Source organism: Corticium candelabrum, chromosome 2 (genome assembly GCF_963422355.1).
Source record: "Corticium candelabrum chromosome 2, ooCorCand1.1, whole genome shotgun sequence".
Taxonomy (NCBI): domain Eukaryota; kingdom Metazoa; phylum Porifera; class Homoscleromorpha; order Homosclerophorida; family Plakinidae; genus Corticium; species Corticium candelabrum.
In genome coordinates, this window is record NC_085086.1 from 11,644,417 (window position 1) to 11,669,416 (window position 25,000).

At 41.2% G+C, this 25,000-nt stretch overlaps 6 protein-coding genes across 7 annotated transcripts in view; 2 read left to right on the forward strand and 4 right to left on the reverse strand.

The window, feature by feature from the left end:
* The window catches only part of LOC134198435 (isocitrate dehydrogenase [NADP], mitochondrial-like), a 9,275-nt gene extending 6,610 nt beyond the window's left edge, over nt 1-2,665 (reverse strand). Inside the window, 3 exon segments of the mRNA XM_062667841.1 lie at nt 874-1,020; nt 2,167-2,327; nt 2,401-2,665. Coding sequence (XP_062523825.1) covers nt 874-1,020; nt 2,167-2,310 — 291 coding nt within the window. The 5' untranslated portion in view covers nt 2,311-2,327; nt 2,401-2,665.
* A 1,081-nt stretch (nt 2,666-3,746) lies between these two features.
* Nucleotides 3,747-4,445, forward strand: LOC134198436 (dystroglycan 1-like). The gene has a single exon (XM_062667842.1). The coding sequence runs from the start codon at nt 3,747-3,749 to the stop codon at nt 4,443-4,445; it is 699 nt and encodes a 232-aa protein (XP_062523826.1).
* A 1,123-nt stretch (nt 4,446-5,568) lies between these two features.
* Nucleotides 5,569-8,359, forward strand: LOC134198577 (uncharacterized). 2 transcript variants are annotated; one of them, XM_062667995.1, is made up of 3 exons: nt 5,569-5,621; nt 6,786-6,926; nt 6,979-8,359. In XM_062667995.1, exons 2-3 carry the CDS (start codon nt 6,917-6,919, stop codon nt 8,187-8,189), a joined length of 1,221 nt encoding a protein of 406 aa, XP_062523979.1. In that variant the 5' UTR covers nt 5,569-5,621; nt 6,786-6,916; the 3' UTR covers nt 8,190-8,359. The 2 variants fall into 2 exon arrangements, with proteins under 2 accessions (XP_062523979.1, XP_062523978.1); XM_062667994.1 differs by having other exon boundaries at nt 6,786-6,903.
* A 313-nt stretch (nt 8,360-8,672) lies between these two features.
* LOC134197953 (isocitrate dehydrogenase [NADP], mitochondrial-like) lies at nt 8,673-16,122 on the reverse strand. The gene is made up of 8 exons (XM_062667309.1): nt 15,580-16,122; nt 15,149-15,309; nt 13,776-13,922; nt 12,194-12,330; nt 12,068-12,131; nt 10,483-10,580; nt 10,323-10,418; nt 8,673-8,841 (listed from the first exon to the last, which is right to left on the reverse strand). Exons 2-8 carry the CDS (start codon nt 15,158-15,160, stop codon nt 8,760-8,762), a joined length of 636 nt encoding a protein of 211 aa, XP_062523293.1. The 5' UTR covers nt 15,161-15,309; nt 15,580-16,122; the 3' UTR covers nt 8,673-8,759.
* Nucleotides 16,123-19,181: 3,059 nt separating this feature from the next.
* The window catches only part of LOC134198122 (isocitrate dehydrogenase [NADP] cytoplasmic-like), an 11,703-nt gene continuing 5,884 nt past the window's right edge, over nt 19,182-25,000 (reverse strand). The window contains exons 7-13 of the mRNA XM_062667460.1: nt 23,493-23,629; nt 23,367-23,430; nt 22,703-22,790; nt 22,133-22,245; nt 20,680-20,777; nt 20,520-20,615; nt 19,182-19,389 (exon numbers count right to left, since the gene is read on the reverse strand). Of these exons, the coding sequence (XP_062523444.1) occupies nt 19,308-19,389; nt 20,520-20,615; nt 20,680-20,777; nt 22,133-22,245; nt 22,703-22,790; nt 23,367-23,430; nt 23,493-23,629 (678 nt within the window). The 3' untranslated portion in view covers nt 19,182-19,307. The remainder of the gene's footprint in view (nt 19,390-20,519; nt 20,616-20,679; nt 20,778-22,132; nt 22,246-22,702; nt 22,791-23,366; nt 23,431-23,492; nt 23,630-25,000) is intronic.
* Nucleotides 23,644-24,740, reverse strand: LOC134198126 (uncharacterized). Its single transcript, XM_062667464.1, has one exon. It carries the CDS (start codon nt 24,500-24,502, stop codon nt 24,074-24,076), a length of 429 nt encoding a protein of 142 aa, XP_062523448.1. The 5' UTR covers nt 24,503-24,740; the 3' UTR covers nt 23,644-24,073.

The following is a 25,000-nucleotide window of genomic DNA, read 5'->3' on the forward strand; positions in this document are numbered from 1 at the left end:
ACTTGATTCTGCCTGTCTGTCTGTCTGTCTGTCTGTCTGTTTGTCTGTCTTTCCATCTAGCTGTCTGTCTGTCTGTCTATCTTTCTATCTGTCTGTCTGTCTGTCTGTCTGTCTGTCTGTCTGTCTATTTGTCTGCCTGCCAGTCTGTCTGCCTGCCTGCCTGTCTGTCTGTCTGTCTCTTTGTCTGTCTGTCTGTCTGTCTGTCTTTATTTATTTATTTCAATACATTTTAAGCAAAATTAGAAACACTAGATATACAATAATCCTTGTGACAATCATCATGTCTCTGTCTCAAATTTGAAAAAAGACTAAAACTGCCCATGTCATTTACATCAAATGCAATAAGTCTTACTTAACTACCATACTCTGTCCAGCTGTCTGTCTATCTGTTTGTTTCCCTTGTCTGTCTGTCTGTGTGTTTGTCCATTTACCTGTCTGGTCAATTGTCTGTTGTCTGTCTATCTGTTTGTTTCCCTTGTCTGTTCATCTGTCTGTTTGTCTATCTGTCTGTCTGTTGTCTGTCTATTTGTGTGTCAATCTGTCTGTCTGTCTGTCCATCTGTCTATCTGCCCGTTTTTCTGTCTGTCCATCTGTCTGTCTTTCAGTCTATTTGTCTGTCAATCTGTCTGTCTGTCTGTCCATCTGTCTCTCTGTCCATACATTAGTCTGTCTGTCTCATCTGTCTGTCCATTTGCCTGTCTCCCTGTCTGTCAGCCCGTCTGTCCATCTGTTTGCCTGCCAGCCAATCTGCTTGTCCCTCTGTCTGTTTGTTTGCTTTCCTGTTTGTTATCTCTCTGTGTCTATCTGTCTGTTGCCTTGCCTGTTTCTGTCTGTCAGCCAGTCACAATCCATAAAAAACATTAAAGTTCATACCACATCCGTATTAAACATTCCCATTCCAACTCCTGCTCCACCTTCAAACTTATGTACAAGCCATGACTGTTTCTTTGAGCCGTCTGATGGGGTGAACGACATCTCAAACTTGCCAGGTCGATCAAATACAACGTCAGTCGCTTTGTACTAAAATATAGAAAATACTGAAAGTAAAGAGGTTGTTACAGACAGGCAGGCAAGCAGACAGACAGACAGACAGACAGACAGACAGACAGGCAAAAAGGCAGGCAGTCGCACAGATCGATAGACACACAAATAGAAAGAAAAATAGAAAGACAGACAGACAGACAGACAGACAGACAAACAGGCAAACAGACAGACAAATAGACAGACAGACAGACAAATAGACAGACAGACAAACAGGCAAACAGACAGACAAATAGACAGACAGACAGACAGACAGACAGACAGACAGACAGACAGACAGACAAATAGACAGAAAGACAGGCAAATAGGCAGGCAGTCACACAAATAGACAAACAAATAGCAAGACAAATAGACAGACAAACAGACAGACAGACAAACAGGCAAACAGACAGACAAATAGACAGACAGACAGACAAATAGACAGACAGACAAACAGGCAAACAGACAGACAAATAGACAGACAGACAGACAGACAGACAGACAGACAGACAGACAAATAGACAGAAAGACAGGCAAATAGGCAGGCAGTCACACAAATAGACAAACAAATAGCAAGACAAATAGACAGACAAACAGACAGACAGACAAACAGACAGACAGACAAACAGACAGACAGACAAACAGAGACAAATAGACATACAGACAGACAAATAGACAGACACACAAACAGGCAAACAGACAAACAAATAGACAGACAGACAAATAGACAGACAGACAGACAGACAAACAAGCAAACAGACAAACAAATAGACAGACAGACAAATAGACAGACAGACAAATAGACAGACCGACAGACAAATAGACAGACAGACAGACAAATAGACAGACAGACAGGAAAATAGGCAGGCAGTCACACAGATACACAGACAAATAGAAAGACAAATAGACAGACAGACAAACAGACAGACAAACAGACAGGCAGCCAGACAAATAGACAGACAAACAGACAGACAAACAGACAGGCAGCCAGACAAATAGACAGACAAACATGCAGACAGACAAACAGACAGGCAGCCAGACAAATAGACAGACAAACAGACAGACAGATAGCAAGACACACACACAGGCAGAAAAGACTGCCAGTATCACATGTACCTGACAACACGGCAGAACCAAACCACCCACCTGGTCACCCATGGCATGACGTCCAATGGCTATCGGTTTCGTCCATCCGCCAACGATCCGCGGAATTGTCTGACACACGATCGGCTTACGAAACACAGTGCCTCCGAGAATATTACGAATCGTACCATTTGGACTCTTCCACATTTGCTTCAGTTTGAATTCTAAAATAAAAATTAAAAATGGTGTTTTGTGTAGTGTGTGTGTGTGTGCGTCACTGTGTGGTGTCTATCAGACCTTTCACTCGTGCCTCATCAGGAGTGATTGTCGCACACTTTATGCCCACGTTGTATTTCTTGATGGCCACGGCTGCATCTACGGTCACTTGATCGTCGGTGGCATCGCGGTATTGCAGTCCGAGATCAAAGTACTTCGTCTCAACGTTCACAAAAGGAAATATGAGCTAAATAGGAGATCAGGTTTAGGAAGAAATGATGTAAAATAAGTAGGGGTTAGTAGGAAGTTGTGTAGTGTGATGTAACAGAGTGAAGGTGTTAGATATGTTTGATTGACTATGTTGTTATGTGTGTCTGTTTAGGTACTGTATTGCCTTATCCAGTTGTCAAGTAGTCAGCGAGTTTGTCTTCATGTTTGTCTATGTGCCCTTCCTGCCTGTCAGTGAGTTTGTTAGTTTTTCTGTCTGTCTGTGTCTGTCTGTCTGTCAGTTTGTCTGTCTGTCAATCAGTTAGTCTGTCTGTCTGTGTCTGTCAGTTAGTCTCTCTGTCAGTTTGTCTGTCCGTCATTTTGTCTGTCTGTCAATCAGTCAGTTTGTCTGTCTGTCAATCAGGTAGTCTGTCTGTCTGCCTGTCTGTCTGTCTGCCAGTTAGTCTGTCTGTCTGCCTTTTTGTCAGTCAGTCAGTCTGTCTGTCTGTGTGTCAATGTGTCTGTCTATGTACTGTATTGCCTTATCCAGCTGTCATGGAGTCAGCGAGTTTGTCTTCATGTTTGTCTGTGTGCCCTTCCTGCCTGTCAGTGAGTTTGTTAGTTTTTCTGTCTGTCAGTTGGTCAGTTAGCTAGTCTGTCTGTCTGTCAGTTAGTGTGTCTGTCAATCTGTCCGTCAGTTTGTCTGTCTGGCAATCAGTCAGTTTGTCTGTCTGTCAATCAGTCTGTCTGTCAGTTAGTCTGTCTGTCTGTTTTTTTGTCAGTCAGTCTGTCTGTCTGCCTGTATGTCTTTCTTTCTGTCTGTCTGTCTCTCTGTCTGTCAGTTAGTCTGTCAGTTTGTCTGTGTTTTGGTCTGTCTGTCTGTCTGTCTGTCTGTCTGTCTGTCTTATTTCACTATTGAACACAAAAAGCAAAATTTTACAAGAACACTATAGGTAAAACTGCTAGGCTAAATGTCCATCTACTGAGACATACAGATTGAATACTAAAATTCTAATGAATGATGTTCTGAATGTCTCTTTTATTGTCATCCAATTCTTCATTTCCCTGTGCAATTCTTCTGAGTTTTCTCAATATTACATTGGAATTGGACTTCTGAAGGCGTGTTGTGTCAAACACCACTCTACTGTCTCCTTCTTCGAGTCTTTCTCCTGTGGCCATGCACATCAACTGCAGCCACATCAACTGCAGTTCCTTCGCCTATGCCAACAACTCCTCCTTCTAATAATCCTCCTCGCATTGCAAACAGGCTGCGTGCTGGACCTGCTGGCTTATTGTATGTACCCTATTCATTCCTGATCCCAATAAATACATTCTACGACGACGAGGACGATGTAGACACAAGAGGCCTTGATCTCGAACTCCGTACTCTTGATGGTTTAGAACTGCCACCCGACTATTGGGCTTACTTCAACAAAACTAGTCAGACTGTGGCAGGGATACCATTGGCGTTTTTAGCTCTTGGACCAGCAACTTTCGTCTTGGAGGCAAGAGACAGTGCTGGGTTAGTGACAAGATTGGCTTTCACTATTTTGATCAATTTCAATTTCCTTACGACGACCAACACGCTGGTTCAGACATTTGACGTCGACTTCTCGTCGTTCAATTCCGATTCTACACAGAAAGCCGATCTGGTTGAGAGACTGTCAAGTGGAGCTGGAGTCCAACAAGACTTGATGCTTGTTCAGTCCTTCACATCCGGTAGTGTTCGGTTACTATGGTCCATAGCAACGGAATCTTCATCCGATTGTGATAAAATCCATGAAGCCTTAGATCGGATGGAGTCGCCTAACGGGACCCCCACGCCTCAATTCGTTTCCATCATGGGTCCTTTCCCTCCAGTAGGTTCAATTGAAGTGACAAGGAGTGGACTGTGTGCTGTGACTCCACCGACTGTTTGAATTACGTGTCAGGGTTGAGGCAATCGGCATCGGGACAACAGAGTGATGAAAGCTCATACAAGAGTCACGTGCTGCCTGGTGTAGTGATAGCAGGCGTACTGGTGCTGCTAACTGTCTGTGTCCTGGCTTTGTATCGCTGCAGGAGAAGGAGCCGCAATAATGTTGAAGAAGGCACATTTATTGATCGTCGACCGGTTGTATTTGATAATGAATTCATCGACGATGCCGTTGATATGGGCCGACCAATCAGACCAGCCGCTGTGTTTGAGTATGAACGAAGTGTGTCGCCACCAAGCTTTGTGGACAGTTCGCGCACAACTGGAGATGCAAGCAGCAGTGGGGTGGAAGGGGGAGACGAAAGTAGTGAACATTCCGATGGAGGAATAAGACGCCATTACTCCGCCTTATCAGCGTCCTCCCTCGCCCGCATTTCATCCGGGGATTGGATTAGAGCAGCGACCTAAGCCGCGTGTACCCGTATACCGGAAGTCGCCGTCATATCAACCGCCCACGTGACCGGATGTGGAGAGAAATTGTTTGTATATGTACACTGTGTTAGTAACATTTATAAACTCTTTTCAATGGCATGTGTTCGTAAAATGCTTTTAGTGGTACAGTCACCCTACCCCTATTAACGATATCTTCGTTTCACGCTAACATATCGTTATAAGGATAATATTGTTATAAAGGTAATGCAGTCTGAACCACTGTCTGTGCACAAGTTCTTACTTTAAACTATACTTAGTGACATTTAGATGTTCCAACTGTTTAGCCTAATTAATTACAGTACACTAGTCATCGATCCACTGGTCCACGGTTGCTTGTTGATGATGAACAGAAGTAACCATTCTGTCTAATGAAGACTTGATTCCATCAGCTGCCTGCAGAAGTTCCTTGTTCTTTAGTATAGTTAAGTTCTGTGATAGGAAAGTGGAAATGGCTTGAATATGGCAACGGGCATCTCAAACAGTGATTACAGGAGGGTCTATGTGTCTTCTGGTTCTTCCGCATCCCCCGCAGCAGCACTTGACTCCATGTTTGTTGCAATGCACATGCGCAGCTCGCATTTTTTAAGTGCCTCGCAGTACTGTGTGCACTCTTAGCGCATTAATATCAATGAATATCGTTCTACAACTACAGACGCGTTTCGTTTCAGCGGCAGAAATCGGAATAGGGGTAATATCGTTATAAAAATATCGTTATAGAGGTAAATTTTTGTATTGTACGGTATCGGGAAATTTTGGTTTCAGCAGCTTATACCGTAATATAGGGGTAATATCGCTATAGAGGTTATCGTTATAGGGGTAGGGCGACTGTATTGCTAATTCATCCACGTGGTTTGCGTACTGGACAATTGTGTGGTTGTAAGAATGGACGATTAGATTAAGATTATTGGCTGTAGTTTGACACTGCCTTTTGACGTATGTTTCCTGCTCTTTAAATAGAGATACTTTAATTTTAATATGCGGTGTCCATGCAGTGCAGGTTTTGTGGTGTGTGTTGGTGTGTGTTTGTCGTCGCCTTCGTTTTTTGTATGTTGTGTTTGTTGTCGTCTTCGTTTGTTGTGTTTTTGTTTGTGTTTGTTGTTGTTTTTGTTTTTTTGTTGTGTGTTGTGTGTGTTTGTTGTTGTGTGTTGTTTGTGTTTGTTGTTGTGTTTTTGTTTGTGTTTGTTGTTGTGTTTTTGGTTTGCTTTTGTTTGTGTTTGTTGTTGTGTTTTTGTGTTTGTTGTTGTGTTTTTGTTTTTGTTTGCTGTTGTGTGTTGTTTGTGTTTGGTATTGTGTGTTGTTTGTCTTTGTTGTTGTGTGTTGTTTATGTTTGTTGTGTGTTGTTTGTGTTTGTTGGTGTGTTTTTGTTTGTGTTTGTTGTTGTGTTTTTGTTTTTGTTTGCTGTTGTGTGTTCTTTGTGTTTGGTATTGTGTGTTGTTTGTCTTTGTTGTTGTGTGTTGTTTATGTTTGTTGTGTGTTGTTTGTGTTTGTTGGTGTTTTTGTTTGTGTTTGTTGCGTGTTGTTTGTGTTTGTTGTTGTGTGTTGTTTATGTTTGTTGTGTGTTGTTTGTGTTTGTTGGTGTGTTTTTGTTTTTGTTTGTTGTTGTGTTTGTTGTTGTTGTTTGTGTTTGTTGTTGTGTTTTTGCTTGTGTTTGCTGTTGTGTGTTGTTTGTGTTTGTTGTTGTGTTTGTTGTTGTGTTTGTTGTTGTGTTGTTTGTGTTTGTTGTTGTGTTTTTGCTTGTGTCTGCTGTTGTGTATTGTTTGTTAGCCTGATGGTTTTGGTTGCCTCAATTGGTTAGTTGTGATGGTTTTAGCTCATCCATTTTATCCTAACTGATGTGCGACTTGCTTTGTAGTAGCTTTAGACCATGACAGAAGAGAGTAATTATGCTTCTAGTGTCCATGACGAAACTACTAACCAAACAGCAATTGGTGCAACAGATAATGACTACTACTACCATACATCTGTTGATGGTAAAAATGGAAAATGGAAAACCGTAAATCTACTTAGCAAATGTGATACAATTGAACTTTATTTTCTATGTCTAGTTTTGTCCAGCGACCCTTTCCATGGAATCATTTGGATGTTACTTTCACTAGGAATCATTGGCAACATATTGGTTGTGGTGTGGAGACTTGCACAGAAAAGAGGTCAGAGATCGTCTCCTCTCTCAATCCTCATCATCATGCTAGCCGTTTCAGACTTCTTCTATTGTGTTCACTTGATTCTTCTTCAGAGTTTGGTGGTTGATGTTTATCTAGAGCAAAGAAAGCATTTGTCATCCACCACTGCTCGTAACATGTGCATGACAAGTGCATTTCTGTCTTTGTTCTCTTGCCTCACAGCTCAGTGGACAACATTTAATATTGCAGTTTACTCGTTTCAAGCAATGAGCGAGTTCTGTTCTCGTTGTTGCTGTTCACTAGTTCGCAAGCGAAATCTGGTCATCACAATCATCTGCCAAGTTTTGATCAACGTGGTCATAATTGTTTCTTACACAATTGGATTCTACATATACGTTTTTAGATCTGATATTGATGCCATGTTTGGTCTAATATTTCAAGATTTTGACAAGTACGTCAACACTGTTTCCTCAAAACGTGTAAGTATTGCCGAAATTTTTGGGCGATGTGCTTGGGCACAGGCAGATGGAGTTGGATTTTGTGATACTTATTACTTTAATGAGTCATATGGACCCGACATGCAGACCAATGGCGGTAATTGCGGTGATATACTAGGATCAATCTTAGCATCTCTAAATACCGTTCTTACAATGTCATGTGCTTTTCTCTATATATTTTTATGTCTAAAGCTTCGTGCAAGAGCAGCAAACTTAGCAGAAAGATCTGACATGCACAAACTTCAATTGCGTTTGGGTGTAATTGTTTTCCTAAACACTTTATGTTGGATTCCTGTGACTGTACTACATTGGATTACAATTCTTGGCTATTCTAGAAATGACATCTTTTCTTTGTCAAACTTTTCTTGGTCAAACGATTGTACTGCAGCAAATGTTCTTCTCATCTCAATCGGTCCAGCAGCTAATCCTCTCATCTACACATTCACAGGAAAGAACTTCTTACTTTCAATTCGCAATTCTTTCAGACGAATGAAATGCCACATATCTGGGAGACGAAACAGTTCCAACTACCGTGACGATCACATTCCAGACGACTGGCCTACTGAAGATACTTCCGACTGGAATTCTGATCAAAGCAGACTCCTGCCGTCTACCAATGAGTTAAGTGAGACTATCTAATTAGCTAACAGATTCACATCAGCTACTGTTGCATGGAGTAAGTAAGTGGGTAACTGTTAGTCTGTTTTCAATGTGTGTTGTTACATTTTACTTTTATTGTATTGTATGAACGTTTGCTTTAGGTAATGCTTTTATTAATTAATTGCATAATAATCATTGTTGGTATTTTATGTAGATGTACTTGTAAACATAATAACATATTATATGTGTTGTGTTACATACTACCCGTCTACAGTATTTCACGTCTAATTCGCTTCTTTACCAGTAGAGTTGCTGAGAGTATACGGAGAGGCATGGTAAGGTCACGTGGCCCTAAATCTAACCCGTTGACATTTAGCGTAGACTTTATGACGTGAAATAGCTTGCGAGTTCTTGTCTCTACTATCTCTCACTCTTTCCGGCAATGGAAGCGACACGGAGCCAAAAATTACAAAAAAAGACAAATTCTAACATGAAAACTTGACATTGACGCAGAGCAAACAATTTGCTAAAACAATAGCTAAAATAATCATTCCTTAGAACAGCACAAAATGCATTACACTCTCCTTTACGTCAACGGCTACAAAAATATTACATTGCAAGTGCTCTCTCCAAGTTCTCTTTGATTGCTTGCAGGAAGTCACCAGTTATAAGGTAATCTGATCGATCCACCCTGAACAAGATAGCAAAGTAACTATACAACATTCTAAGTTAACGACTGATGTGACTGGGAATGGGCAATTAGAGTAACACTAAGAGATAGACAACAGAGATGATCAGGTGATGGGTGGGTAGTGAGTGGATTGGTGTAGCTAAATCAGAGTGGATGATAGTTGGTCATTGAACGGGCAGGCCAACTACCTGTGGGTATAACCAAGCTGAAAGAGGAAAGACAAAGGAAAACGAAAGAGACAGAGAACATACTAAAAAGCAAACGGTTGGAGTATATGTGGTAAGTGTGACCACGAAATAGGGGAATGAACAATCAAGCAAACGAACAAGCAGCCAAACAAATAAAGAAGCAAACAAACACACAAGCATGCAAAAGCAAATAAACAAGTAGACGAGCACAGAAGCAAACAACCTCACAACCAAACCAAAAAAAACAAGCAGAAAGGTAAAACAAACATAAACAAGCAAGTAGACCAACAAGCAATCAAGCAAACAACCATAAACAAACAAACAAGTAAAACAAACAACCACAACCCACACCAACAAATTAGCAATCAAACAAGCCCACACCATACAAGCAAACAAGCAAGCAAACTAACAAACAAGCACAGAAACAAGCAAATATGCAAACAAGCAAATAAGCAAACATACAAGCAACCAAACAAGCAACCAACCAACCAACCAAACAAACAAGTAATAAACAAGTAAACAAACAAACAAACAAAAAGTAAACAAACAAGTAAACAAGTAAACAAAAAACAAGCAAACAAACAAGTAAACAAACATAAACAAACAAGCAATCAAACAATCAAATAAACAAACAAGTAAACAAACAAGTAAACAAACAAGCAAGCAAACAAACAAGTACACAAGCAAACAAGCAAGCAAACAAGCAAGCAAAAAACCAAGCAAACAAACAAACAAACAAAAAAACAAGCAAGCAAACAAACAAGTAAACAAACAAACAAGCAAACAAACAAACAAGCAACAAACAAACAAACAAACAAACAAACAAGAAAACACACAAACAAGCAAGCAAAAAAAGCAAACAAACAAACAAAAAAGCAAACAAACAAGCAAACAAGCAAGCAAACAAACAAACAAACAAGCAAACTAAAAAACAAGCAAACAAACAAGCAAACAAACAAACAAGCAAACAAACAAACAAACAAGCAAACAAACAAGCAAACAAACAAACAAGCAAACAAACAAACAAGCAGACAAACAAGCAAACAAACAAGCAACAAACAAACAAACAAACAAGCAAAGAAACACACAAGCAAGCAAACAGACAAGCAACACAAACAAGCAACACAAACAAGCAACACAAACAAGCAAGTAAACAAGCAACCAAACAAACACACAAACAAACACACAAACAAACAAGCAAACTAAATAAGATAACACAAATAGAAACCACAAACAATAACGTGTAGACAAAGTCTAGGGCCAAAAACTAGCAACAGACTACGATCATCTTACTTTGACAAAGACCCTTTGATACAAAGTGCCAGGTCTTTGGTCATCTGACCACCATCGATTGTCTCAACACACACACGTTCTAGAGTCTCAGCAAACCTAAAACGAGAAACATCTCCACACGACGAGCATCAAGACGTCGACCACGAAATGAGTATGATACCTCGCTAGATCCGTATTTCCATCCAGTTTGGCTCTGTGGGCAAGTCCTCCCGTCCAGGCAAAGATGCTGGCAACAGGATTCGTACTGGTCTCGTTACCCTGCAGCAAATCAATCAAACAAACAAACGTCAAACGTTTGTGACATGCAAGGAACGACAAGCCATGCTGAGACATATTTACTCCAGACCTTGGCTCACTATCGAGTTGACCCACACTGATATTGTCCATTTACACAAGAAAGGTAGTATATGTATACATACGTACTGGTGTGTGTGTGTGTGTGTGTGTGTGTGTGTGTGTGTGTGTGTGCGCGCGTGCGCGTGTGTGTGTCAGTGTGTGTGTGTGTGTGTGTGTGTGTGTGTGTGTGTGTGTGTGTGTGTGTGTGTGTGTGTGTGTGTGTGTGTGTGTGTAGTTGAGCCACAAGGCTCAAGTAAGCTCACATTCCCACTTTTGGCCAAGGCTCTAAAATTTTCACTTTTCTTCGTTTTTTAATTAATTATTGTTAATGGGCGCTTTCTACCGTCACTGTCTGCTAGATTTGCGCTGCTAATTCTATTATTCTTCTGCTTTTGACAACATGCAGTGTGTGTAAACAAATCACTTGAGTGGGAGGGGCTAGTCCCACGTGGGGAGTCGGTTGATTGAATGACAGAGCCATGACTTCACACAAACTTTGAAAAAATTGCTGCACAACAAACAGTATCAACCTATGAACCATGCCATTATACTGTAGTACACATGGCCGGCAAAAGCGATGTGAAAGTGGCGTGGCCTAACGCGCGTTAAGATGACGTAATTTAACGTACGCTACAAGCAATGGGAACTGTATTTTAATTAGAAGGATTTACTAAGTAGCTGTCTTTCAGGTAACGCAGGGCACTCTTGCATCTTCAAAGCTGAACACAATTGGTATCAGTATGAGTCAATAGATAAGTCAAAATTGAGGCTCCATCGACTCTGGTACGTGATGACATGTTAGGATCGAATGTTAACACACACACACACACACACACACACACACACACACACACACACACACACACACACACACACACACACACACACACACACACACACACATGTACCCACACACGCACGCACACACACACCACACACACACACACACACACAGTGACACAAACACACACACACACACACACACACACACACACACACACACACACACACAGTGACACAAACACACACACACAGTGACACAAACAAACACACACACACACACACACACACACACACACACACACACAAACACACACACACAAACACACACACACACACACACACACACACACAGTGACACAAACACACACACACACACACACACACACACACACACACACACACACACACACACACACAAGCATACACAGACACAGAGACTCACACACATGCACACACAGACACAGACAGACACAGACACACACACACACACACAGACACACACACACACACACACACACACACACACACACACACACACACACACACACACACACACACACACACACACACAGACAGACACACACACACATATGCCATAAACGGACGACATCTACAGTGTACTTTACCATATCATCAATCAGCCTGTGCTCAAACCAGATGTCGTTTGCTTCATATTCCTTCTTGTAGTCTCTATACATTTCATTACCAATTTGCATTGCTAATGAATGGCAATACACATCACATCAACATACGAATCATAGATGCTCTCGAATGTGTCTTTGAATCGTCCGTCATATTTCTTTAGAATCGTGTTCTTTGTGCTCACAATGAGAGGCCACTTCTTTGTGAGTGCATACCGAAAGCAGCTGTGGGCAAATCCAGTGATTGACTAGCAAAGTAACAAGAATATCTTAGAGAGAGAAATACAAGTGCACTCCTTCTCCTTCAAGTGCACTCCTTCTCCTTCAAGTGATCCGGTTTGTGTCCATGCTTAGCTGTGAATGCGTCTTTCCGATAAGTCTACATGTCTTTATGTCTGTCTGTCTGTCTGTCTGTCTTTCCATCTAGCTGTCTGTCTGTCTGTCTGTCTTTCTATCTAGCTGTCTGTCTGTCTCTTTGTCTGCCTGCCTGTCTGTCTGTCTGTCTTTCTATCTAGCTGTCTGTCTGTCTGTCTCTTTGTCTGCCTGCCTGTCTGTCTGTCTTTCTATCTAGCTGTCTGTCTGTCTGTTTCTTTGTCTGCCTGTCTGTCTGTCTGTCTTTATTTATTTGAATACATTTTAAGCAAATTAGAAACACTAGATATACACTAATCCTTGTGACAATCATGTCTCTGTCTCAAACTTGAAAAAGACTAAAACTGTGCATGCCATTTACATCAAATGTAAAGTCTTAATTATCTACCATACTCTGTCCAGCTGTCTGTCTATCTGTTTGCTTCCCTTGTCTGTCTGTCCATCTGTCTAATGTGAAGGAGAGAGACTTCACACCGCGAAGAGAACAATAGTTGATGGTAAAGATATATAATGAGCAACGTTTCAGTAAAAATCTTCTGGCTCAATGTATGGCTAAGATGTTTAAAACTTTCAAACAGAAATTGTTTGAAATTTTTAAACATCTTAGCCATACATTGAGCCAAAAGAAGGTTTTTACTGAAACGTTGCTCATTATATATCTTTACCATCAACTATTGTTCTCTTCGCGGTGTGGTGTCTCTCTTCTTCACATTTGTCTACATATCTACCACGTCAAGTTTCTGCGGATCAGATCGTTTCCGTCTTTGCTCTCTGTTTATCTTCCAGTGTCATGTCCATCTGTCTGTCTGTCTACTGTCTGTCTGTCTGTCTATCTGTCTGTGTGTTTGTCCATTTACCTGTCTGGTCATTTGTCTGTCTGTCTGTCTATCTGTCTGTGTGTTTGTCCATTTACCTGTCTGGTCATTTGTCTGTCTGTCTGTCTATCTGTTTGTTTCCCTTGTCTGTCCATCTGTCTGTTTGTCTATCTGTCAGTCTGTCTGTCTGTGTTTGTCTATTTACCTGTCCGGTCATATGTCTGTCTGTCTGTCTGTTGTCTGTCTATTTGTGTGTCAATCTGTCTGTCTGTCTGTCCATCTGTCTCTCTGTCCATATGTTGGTCTGTCTGTCTGCCCGTCCATTTGCCTGTCTCCCTGTCTGTCAGCCCGTCTGTCCCTCTGTTTGCCTGCCAGCCAATCTGCTTGTCCCTCTGTCTGTTCGTCTGCTTTCCTGTTTGTCATCTCTCTGTGTCTATCTGTCTGTTGCCTTGCCTGTTTCTGTCTGTCAGCCAGTCACAATCCATAAAAAACATTAAAGTTCATACCACATCCGTATTAAACATTCCCATTCCAACTCCTCCTCCACCTTCAAACTTATGTACAAGCCATGACTGTTTCTTTGAGCCGTCTGATGGGGTGAACGACATCTCAAACTTGCCAGGTCGATCGAATACAACGTCAGTCGCTTTGTACTAAAATATAGAAAAATACTGAAAGTAAAGAGGTTGTTACAGACAGGCAGGCAGGCAGGCAGGCAGACAGACAGACAGACAGACAGACAAACAGACAAACGGACATACAGACAGACAAATAGGCAGACAGACAAACAGGCAAACAGACAGGCAAACAGACAGACAGACACGCAAATAGGCAGGCAGTCACACAGATACACAGACAAATAGAAAGACAAATAGACAGACAGACAGACAGACAAACAGACATACAAACAAACAGACAGACTTGTAAAACAGGTGGCGGGCCTGTGTGGTCTCATGAGTCAATTTCTTCCTTCTCGTCAGATTGTTTTCGTAAGCTGCATATCCATCATCACAGGGAGCCAAGGAACAGGTACACCACTACAGACAACAGACCGGACACATCATCTTTTTCGACTCCGACACTGGATACAATATCGATCTCGACATCTCCCTTGCTCACCCGTGGAGCAGTGACATCTTCCCCACATCTGCTGGTGTTGATGGTGCAGCTGCAGACAGGAGAGCAGACAGGAAGAGAGCAAAATATAACAAACAACAACTACCAGGAGGTCAATAGTCGGTGCAATTCCATTTGGAGCATGGGGGTTGATGAATGAAAATTCTTTTAAAAGATAGCAAAGAAATCATCAGATAAAGTCGGAAGACTAAATGTAGCGGAGTTTATCGACTTCTGGAGCAAACACTTTCCGGTCCAACTCCAAAAGCGCAATGCGAACGTCATCTCTAAGAAGTCATCTTCATTGACTGGAGTCAACAGAAGTGACTTTTATGCCACTCAGTTCTTTAGCCACTAGCTGACACTGAGCTAGGGCTTTGCACGTAGTTTAGCTGCTTTTAGAGTTTCTAGAGTTTTTAGAGTTATCAGTTCCTTCAAGTTTTGTTTTGAATTTAGTTTAGTCCACGAACATTGATAGCAGTTGGACAGCATATATAGCTATTTACATTGTGAAAAAGTATTATAGATAAAATGTTCAAATAAATGTGTTTAACAGACAGACAGACAGTCAAATAGACAGACAGACAGACAAAAAGACAGACAGACAAATAGACAGACAGACAGATAAACAAACAGACAGACAAACAGGCAAACAGACAGGCAGCCACGCAAACAGACAGAAAGATAGCAAGACACACAAACAGGCAGAAAAGACTGCCAGTATCACATGCACCTGACAACACGGCAGAACCAAACCACCCACCTGGTCACCCATGGCATGACGCCCAATGGCTATCGGTTTCGTCCATCCGCCAACGATCCGCGGAATTGTCTGACACACGATAGGCTCACGAAACACAGTGCCTCAGAGAATATTACGAGTCGTACAGTTTGGACTCTTCCACATTTGCTTCAGTTTGAATTCTAAAATAAAGAAAATAAAAATGGTGTTCTGTGTAGTGTGTGTGTGTGTGTGTGTGTGTGTGTGTGTGTGTGTGTGTGTGTGTGTGTGTGTGTGTGTCACTGTGTGTGTGTGTGTGTGTGTGTGTGTGTGTGTGTGTGTGTCTGTGTGTCGTGTGTGTGTGTGTGTGTGTGTGTGTGTGTGTGTGTGTGTGTGTGTGTGTGTGTGTGTGTGTGTGTGTGTGTGTGTGTCTGTCTGTGATATCATGTATGCAAACAGTGTGTCCGTCTGACCTTCCACTCGTGCCTCATCAGGAGTGATTGTCACACACTTTATGCCAACGTTGTATTTCTTGATGGCCTCGGGACAACAGAGTGATGAAAGCTCATACAAGAGTCACGTGCTGCCTGGTGTAGTGCTATCAGGCGCACTGGTGCTGATAACTGTCTGTGTCCTGGCTTTGTATCGCTGCAGGAGAAGGAGCCGCAATAATGTTGAAGAAGGCACATTTATTGATCGTCGACCGGTTGTATTTGATAATGAATTCATCGACGATGCCGTTGATATGGGCCGACCAATCAGACCGGCCGCTGTGTTTGAGTATGAATGAAGTGTGTCGCCACCAAGCTTTGTGGACAGTTCGCGCACAACTGGAGACGCACGCAGCAGTGGGGTGGAAGGGGGAGACGAAAGTGGGAGACGAAAGTAGTGAACATTCCGATGGAGGAATAAGACGCCATTACTCTCCACCTTATCAGCGGCCTCCCCCGCCCGCATTCCATCCGGGGATTGGATTAGAGCAGCGACCTAAGCCGCGTGTACCCGTATACCGGAAGCCGCCGTCATATCAACCGCCCACGTGACCGGATGTGGAGAGAAATTGTTGATTGTATATGTACACTGTGTTAGTAACATTTATAGACTCTTTTCAATGGCATGTGTTCGTAAAATGCTTTTAGAGGTATTGCTAACTCAACCACGTGGTTTGCGTACTGGACAATCGTGTGGTTGTAAGATGGACGATTAGATTAAGATTATTGGCTGTAGTTTGACACTGCCTTTTGACGTATGTTTCCTGCTCTTTTAAATAGAGATACTTTAATTTTAATATGCGGTGTCCGTGCAGTGCAGGTTTGTGGTGTGTGTTGGTGTGTGTTAGTCGTCGCCTTCGTTTGTTGTGTGTTGTGTTTGTCGTCATCTTCGTTTGTTGTGTTTTTGTTTGTGTTTGCTTTTGTGTTTTTGTTTGTGTTTGTTGTTTTGTGTTGTTTGTGTTTGTTGTTGTGTTTTTGTTTGTGTTTGTGTTTTTATTTGTGTTTGTTGTTGTGTGTTGTTTGTATTTGTTGTTGTGTGTTGTTTGTTGTTGTTGTTGTGTGTTGTTTGTGTTTGTTGTTGTGTGTTGTTTGTTTTTGTCGTTGTGTGTTGTTTATGTTTGTTGTTGTGTGTTGCTTGTGTTTGTTGGTGTGTTTTTGTTTTTGTTTGTCGTTGTGTTTTTGCTTGTGTTTGTTGTTGTGTGTTGTTTCTGTTTGTTGCTGTGTGTTATTTGTGTTTTTGTGTTGTTTGTGTTTGTTGTTGTATTGGTTTTGTTGGTAATTGCGCTAATTGATTGTGTCGCTTTATTATTAATGTTTTGTTGTTGTACTGGTTTTTGATTTTGTTGTCTTGTGTTGCTTTGGTATATCAATTAATGTGTTGATGTTGTTGTTGAGTGTGCAATAAATTATCAATATTCTCTAAGCTTCTCTAATGCTGAAGAGTTTTCAGCTAGTGTTCACTATAAACAGCTGTAAATTTTCCTTCTGCCCTCCCACATTGAATTGCGACGCACACGCAAAGGAACAGCTAATCGCAAGTACCACTAGATTTCTCTAAGCTGTCTTAACTCTAAACATGTGTGTGGGCGTGGTTTGTTTTCGTGGATGTTGGTGCTCACGCGAGTTTCATTATCAAAGCGATTGCGTGTTGTTTGTTTCAGACGTCGGTAATTTGCAGTTGTCTTAATTGGTTAGTTGTGATGGTTTTAGCTCATTCATTTTATCCTAACTGATGTGCGACTTGCTTTGTGTACGTAGTGGCTTTGGACCATGACAGTAGAGAGTAGATATGCTTCTAGTGTCAATGACGAAACTACTAGCCAAACAGCAATCGGTGCAACAGATGAAAACTACTACTACCATACATCTGTTGATGGTAAAAATGGAAAACCGTAAATCTACTTAGCAAATGTGATACAATTGAACTTTATTTTCTATGTCTAGTTTTGTCCAGCTACCCTTTCCATGGAATCATATGGATGTTACTTTCACTAGGAATCATTGGCAACATATTGGTTGTGGTGTGGAGACTTGCACAGAAAAGAGATCAGAGATCGTCTCCTGTCTCAATCCTCATCATCATGCTAGCCGTTTCAGACTTCTTCTATTGTGTTCACTTGATTCTTATTCAGAGTTTGGTGGTTGATGTTTATCTAGACCAAAGAAAGCATCTGTCACGCATCACTGCTCGTAACATGTGCATGACAAGTGCATTTCTGTCTTCGTTCTCTTGCCTTACAGCTCAGTGGGCAACATTTAATATTGCAGTTTACTCGTTTCAAGCAATGAGCGAGTTCTGTTCTCGTTGTTGCTGTTCACTAGTTCGCAAGCGAAATCTGGTCATCACAATCATCTGCCAAGTTTTGATCAACGTGGTCATAATTGTTTCTTACACAATTGGATTCTGCATATACGTTTTTAGATCTGACATTGATGTCATGTTTGGTGTAAGATTACAATATTTTGACAAGGACATCTACATTGTTTCCTCAAACCGTGTAAGTATTGCCGAAATTTTTGGGCGATGTGCTTGGGCACAGGCAGATGTATTTGGATTTTATGATGTTTATAACATTACTGTGGTACGTGGCCACGACAGGCAGAAAACTGTTTTCGATGTCGGTAGTAGAGCTAATGTAATAGGATCAAGCATGGCTTCTCTAAATACCGTTCTTACAATGTCATGTGCTTTTCTCTATTTATTTTTATGTCTAAAGCTTCGTGCAAGAGCAGCAAACTTAGAAGAAAGATCTGACATGCACAAACTTCAATTGCGTTTGGGTGTAATTGTTTTCCTGAACACTTTATGTTGGATTCCTGTGACTGTACTACATTGGATGACACATTCTCTACTTGATAGCTATTCTTGGGCAAACGATTCTACTGTAGCAAATGTTCTTCTAATCTCAATCAGTCCAGCAGCTAATCCTCTCATCTACACATTTACAGGAAAAAACTTCTTACTTTCAATTCGCCAGTTTTTCAGACGAATGAAATGCCACATATCTGGGAGACGAAACAGTTCCAACTACCGTGACGATCACATTCCAGACGACTGGCCTACTGAAGATACTTCCGACTGGAATTCTGATCAGAGCAGACTCCTGCCGTCTACCAATGAGTTAAGTGAGACTATCTAATTAGCTAACAGATTCACATCAGCTACTGTTGCATGGAGTAAGTAAGTGGGTAACTGTTAGTCTGTTTTCAATGTGTGTTGTTACATTTTACTTTTATTGTATTGTATGAACGTTTGCTTTAGGTAATGCTTTTATTAATTAATTGCATAATAATCATTGTTGGTATTTTATGTAGATGTACTTGTAAACATAATAACATATTATATGTGTTGTGTTACATACTACCCGTCGACAGTATTTCACGTCTAATTCGCTTCTTTACCAGTAGAGTTACTCAGAGTATACGGAGAGGCATGGTAAGGTCACGTGCCCCTAAATCTAACCCGTTGACATTTAGCGTAGACTTTATGACGTGAAATAGCTTGCGAGTTCTTGTCTCTACTATCTCTCACTCTTTCCGGCAATGGAAGCGACACGGAGCCAAGAATTACAAAAAAAGACAAATTCTAACATGAAAACTTGACATTGACGCAGAGCAAACAATTTACTAAAACAATAGCTAAAATAATCATTCCTTAGAACAGCACAAAATGCATTACACTCTCCTTTACGTCAACGGCTACAAAAATATTACATTGCAAGTGCTCTCGCCAGGTTCTCTTTGATTGCTTGCAGGAAGTCACCAGTTATAAGGTAATCTGATCGATCCACCCTGAACAAGATAGCAAAGTAACTATACAACATTCTAAGTTAACGACTGATGTGACTGGGAATGGGCAATTAGAGTAACACTAAGAGATAGACAACAGAGATGATCAGGTGATGGGTGGGTAGGTGAGTGGATTGGTATAAGTCAGAGTGGATGATATGGTCATTGAACGGGCAGGCCATCTACCTGTGGGTGTAACCAAGCTGAAAGAGGAAAGACAAAGGAAAACGAAAAAAGACAGAGAACATACTAAGAAGCGAATGATTAAAGTATGTGGTAAGTGTGACCACAAAATAGAGAAATGAACAATCAAGCAAGCAAACAAGCAACCAAACAAATAAAGAAACAAACAAACACACAAGCATGCAAAAGTAAATAAACAAGTAGACAAGCACAGAAGCAAACAACCTCACAACCAAACCAGCAAAAACAAGCAGAAAGGTAAAACAAACATAAACAAGCAAGTAGACCAACAAGCAAGCAAACAAACAACCATAAACAAACAAACAAGTAAAACAAACAACCACAACCCACACCAACAAATTAGCAATCAAACAAGCCCACACCATACAAGCAAACAAGCAAGCAAACTAACAAACAAGCACACAAACAAGCAAATATGCAAACAAACAAGCAAATAAGCAAACATACAAGCAACCAAGCAAGCAACCAAACAAACAAACAAACAGGCAAACAAACAAGTAAACAAACAAGTAAACAAACAAGCAAGCAAACAAACAAGTAAACAAGCAAACAAACAAGCAAACAAACAAACAAGCAAGCAAACAAACAAACAAGCAAACAAACAAACAAGCAAGCAAACAAACAAGCAAACAAATAAACAAGCAACACAAACAAGCAAACAAACAAGTAAACAAACAAACAAGCAAACAAAAAACAAGCAAACAAACAAGCAAACAAAAAACAAGCAAACAAGCAAGCAAACAAACAAGCAAGCAAACAGACAAGCAAGCAAACAAACAAGCAACACAAAGAAGCATGTAAACAAGCAACCAAACAAACACACAAACAAACAAGCAAACTAAATGAGATAACACAAATAGAAACCACAAACAATAACGTGTAGACAAAGTCTAAGGCCAAAAACTAGCAACAGACTATGATCATCTTACTTTGACAAAGACCCTTTGATACAAAGTGCCAGGTCTTTGGTCATCTGACCACCATCGATGGTCTCAACACACACACGTTCTAGAGTCTCAGCAAACCTAAAACGAGAAACATCTCTACATGACAAGCATCAAGACATCGACCAAGAAATGAGTATGATACCTCGCTAGATCCGTATTTCCATCCAGTTTGGCTCTGTGGGCAAGTCCTCCCGTCCAGGCAAAGATGCTGGCAACAGGATTCGTACTGGTCTCGTTACCCTGCAGCAAATCGATCAAACAAATAAACGTCAAACGTTTGTGACATGCGAGGAACGACGAGCCATGCTGAGACATATTTACTCCAGACCTTGGCTCACTATTGAGTTGACCCACACTGATACTGTCCATTTACACAAGAAAGGTAGTATATGTATACATACGTACTGGTGTGTGTGTGTGTGTGTGTGTGTGTGTGTGTGTGTGTGTGTGTGTGTGTGTGTGTGTGTGTGTGTGTGTGTGTGTGTGTAGTTGAGCCACAAGGCTCAAGTAAGCTCACATTCCCACTTTTGGCCAAGGCTCTAACATTTTCACTTTTCTTTGTTTTTTAATTAATTATTGTTAATGGGCGCTTTCTACCGTCACTGTCTGCTAGATTTGTGCTGCTAATTCCATTCTTCTTCTGCTTTTTGACAACATGCAGTGTGTGTAAACAAATCACTTGAGTGGGAGGGGCTAGTGACAAATCACTTGAGTGGGAGGAGCTAGTCCCACGTGGGGAGTCGGTTGATTGAATGACAGAGCCATGACTTCATACAAACTTTGAAAAAATTGCTGCACAACAAACAGAATCAACCTATGAACCTTGCCACTATACTGTAGTACACATGGCCGGCAAAGCGATGTCAAAGTGGCGTGGCCTAACGCGCGTTAGAATGACGTAATTTAACGCACGCTACAAGCACTGAGAACTGTATTTTAATTAGAAGGTTTTACTAAGTAGCTGTCTTTCAGGTAACGCAGGGCATTCTTGCATCTTCAAAGCTGAAGACAATTGGTAGAAAGACAATTACAAATCCCTAAATATATTATTCTATTTAATCAGCTATGTCAACAACTGAAACTATCCGTATGAGTCAATAGATAAGTCGAAATTGAGGCTCCATCGACTCTGGTACGTGATGACATGTTAGGATCGAATGTTAACACACACACACACACACACACACACACACACACACACACACACACATGGACACACACACAGACACACACACACATGGACACACACAGACACACACACAGACACACACACACACACACACAGACACACACACACACACACACGTACACACACACACACACACACACACACACACACCACACACACACACACACACACACACACACACACACACACACACATGCACACACACACACACACGTGCGCGCACACACACACACACGCGCGTGCACACACACACACACATGCATGCACGCACGCACGCACACACACACACACACACACACACACACACACACACACACACACACACACACACACACACTGTGGACACCCCACTTTTGGTTTTTCCTGGACGACTATGACTGTATACCAACACTTCACAAGTTCCTACTTTTTGATGTTCTCTGTAGTGTCGTGTCACTGTCCCGTGGGCGGCCTCAGCTTCCACCGTCTTGCCGTCTGGACAAATGAGAATGCTAGTCATCATGCCTAGTGAGCCATATCCTAACCACACACAAACAATGCAAACGTTAGAATAATGGCAAACAGGTTATATGATCAAAACTGATTGTATTAATTATTAAATTAATATATTAAGTATGTATAATAAATATAATTAATATTAATATTTATATAATAAATAAATATTAAATTCAATACAAAACAATAAATAAATATTAAAGTTATTAATATATTATTAATTATTATTTATTGCCAATTATTAATATTAATAATTTGATTAATATCAATAAATAAATGTTTGGTAACACGCATGCGTAATACCACCATAAACACAATATATCGTATTTTATGATATTTAATTAATATTAATAATAAAGGCCCTTGCAAGTGTAATGCAAAAATTAACAGTGAGGGACAAGTTAGTGCCTTAGAATTCTATCAACTGGATTATTAGAATTTAGAAACATTTGAGAAATGTAGCAGAAATAGTGGTAATCACCTTGAGCCAACATGTCTGATTGTACGTCTCCATCGTAGTTCTTAGTTGCCCACACAAATCCGCCTTCTGATTTCAGCACTTGAGCGACCTGGAAGAACGTGGAGTTTGTAATGAAAATGCTGCATGATTGATTGTATTGAACGTTAGAATTGAGTACGTTTAATTGTGACATGGAAACATGACATGCACAAGTAATATACAAATGCATGCACCCACCCACCCACCCACCCACACACACACACACACACACACACACACACACACACACTTCATTCATTGTCTGCTACTCGTGTACGCGTTCACAACTTCTCTACTGATTAGAATTGAACCATCGCTTGTGTGCTTGTTCATGTGCATAGAGACCAATTCGAGAATGACGATCACGATGACAGATGGCGCATACATATTGACTTGTAGTTACTACTTGTGTACCACACACACAGACACAGACACAGACACACACACATGCACACACACACACACACACACACACACACACACACAACACACACACAGACACAAACAGACACAGACACAGACACAGACACAGACACAGACACAGACACAGACACACACACACACACACACACACACACACACACACACACACACACACACACACAAAGATATGCCATAAACGGACGACATCTACAGTGTACTTTACCATATCATCAATCAGCCTGTGCTCAAACCAGATGTCGTTTGCTTCAAATTCCTTCTTGTAGTCTCTATACATTTCATTACCAATTTGCATTGCTAATGAATGGCAATACACATCACATCAACATACGAATCATAGATGCTCTCGAATGTGTCTTTGAATCGTCCGTCATATTTCTTTAGAATCGTGTTCTTTGTGCTCACAATGAGAGGCCACTTCTTTGTGAGTGCATACTGAAAGCAGCTGTGGGCAAATCCAGTGATTGACTAGCAAATGTAAGTAACAAGAATATCTCAGAGAGAGAAATACAAGTGCACTCCTTCTCCTTCAAGTGATCCGGTTTGTGTCCATGCTCAGCTGTGAGTGCGTCTTTCCGATAAGTCTACATGTCTTTATGTCTGTCTGTCGATCTGTCGTCTGTCTGTCTCTTTGTCTGCCTGTCTGTCTGTCTTTCCATCTAGCTGTCTGTCTGTCTGTCTGTCTTTCTATCTAGCTGTCTGTCTGTCTGTCTATTTGTCTGCCCGTCAGTCTGTCCGTCTGTCTGTCTATCTAGCTGTCTGTCTGTCTGCCTGTCAAAGAATCATTTATTTCTTACAATCACACTATCATACATCACAGCAGAAACTACTCGGCTAAAGCTAAATGCTTTATAGTGTTCATAGGTAAGTGTATACATATATTCTGAGGCAAAAGAGACAACTAAAAGTACACTAATGATAAAAGAATTGAGTGCTGAGTGACTCGGGAATCTGACACCCACCACACAACACATTCAATTTCTTCTGAATGACTCGTGCGTTGCACTTTTGCAGCTGCACTGAAAATCGTTTACGCCAGAAGTCCACAAATTCCGGTGCGTTTGGCTGACCAACTTCGTCTGATGAGAAAGCTGCTAGCTTTCGCAAGAAGTTCCTGGCCTCTTCTCCCCATGCACCGAAATGTTCGAATACCAAGGGGATGGCTTTGAGAACTGAAGTCCCAGGGAGCTTTTGTTGGCTGTATTTTGCCGCCTTCCTATTCTCACGTTGTTTAGCAGCGACGCCTGTTCTATCAGCAGAGCTTGGAAATGCATCCGCACTCCAAGGGTGGGCTAGAGAGATGTCGAGGTCGAGGTTGGAAGCTGATTCAGAATCGAACATGACAATGTCAGGCCTGCAATCTGAAGTGACATATCTGTTCCTTGGCTCCCGTCGATGGTGGATTTGGAGGCTCCTAAGGCACTCAGACCACACCCCAGCAATTGATTCGTGAGACCAAATAGGGCCTCCACCGGTCTTGCATGTGAGTAGGTGGTATCCGCTGTCATCCAGTGGTGCACTGCAGTTGCATGCCTCTGACCAATGTGACAGAGAGATGTCTCTTTGTCTGTCTGTCTGTCTGTCTGTCTGTCTTTATTTATTTCAATACATTTTAAGCAAAATTAGAAACACTAGATATACACTAATCCTTGTGACAATCATCATGTCTCTGTCTCAAATTTGAAAAAGACTAAACTGCTCATGTCATTTACATCAAATGCAGAAAGTCTTACTTAACTACCATACTCTGTCCAGCTGTCTTTCTATCTGTTTGTTTCCCTTGTCTGTCTGTCCATCTGTCTGTCCATCTGTCTGTCTGTCTGTCTGTGTGTGTGTTTG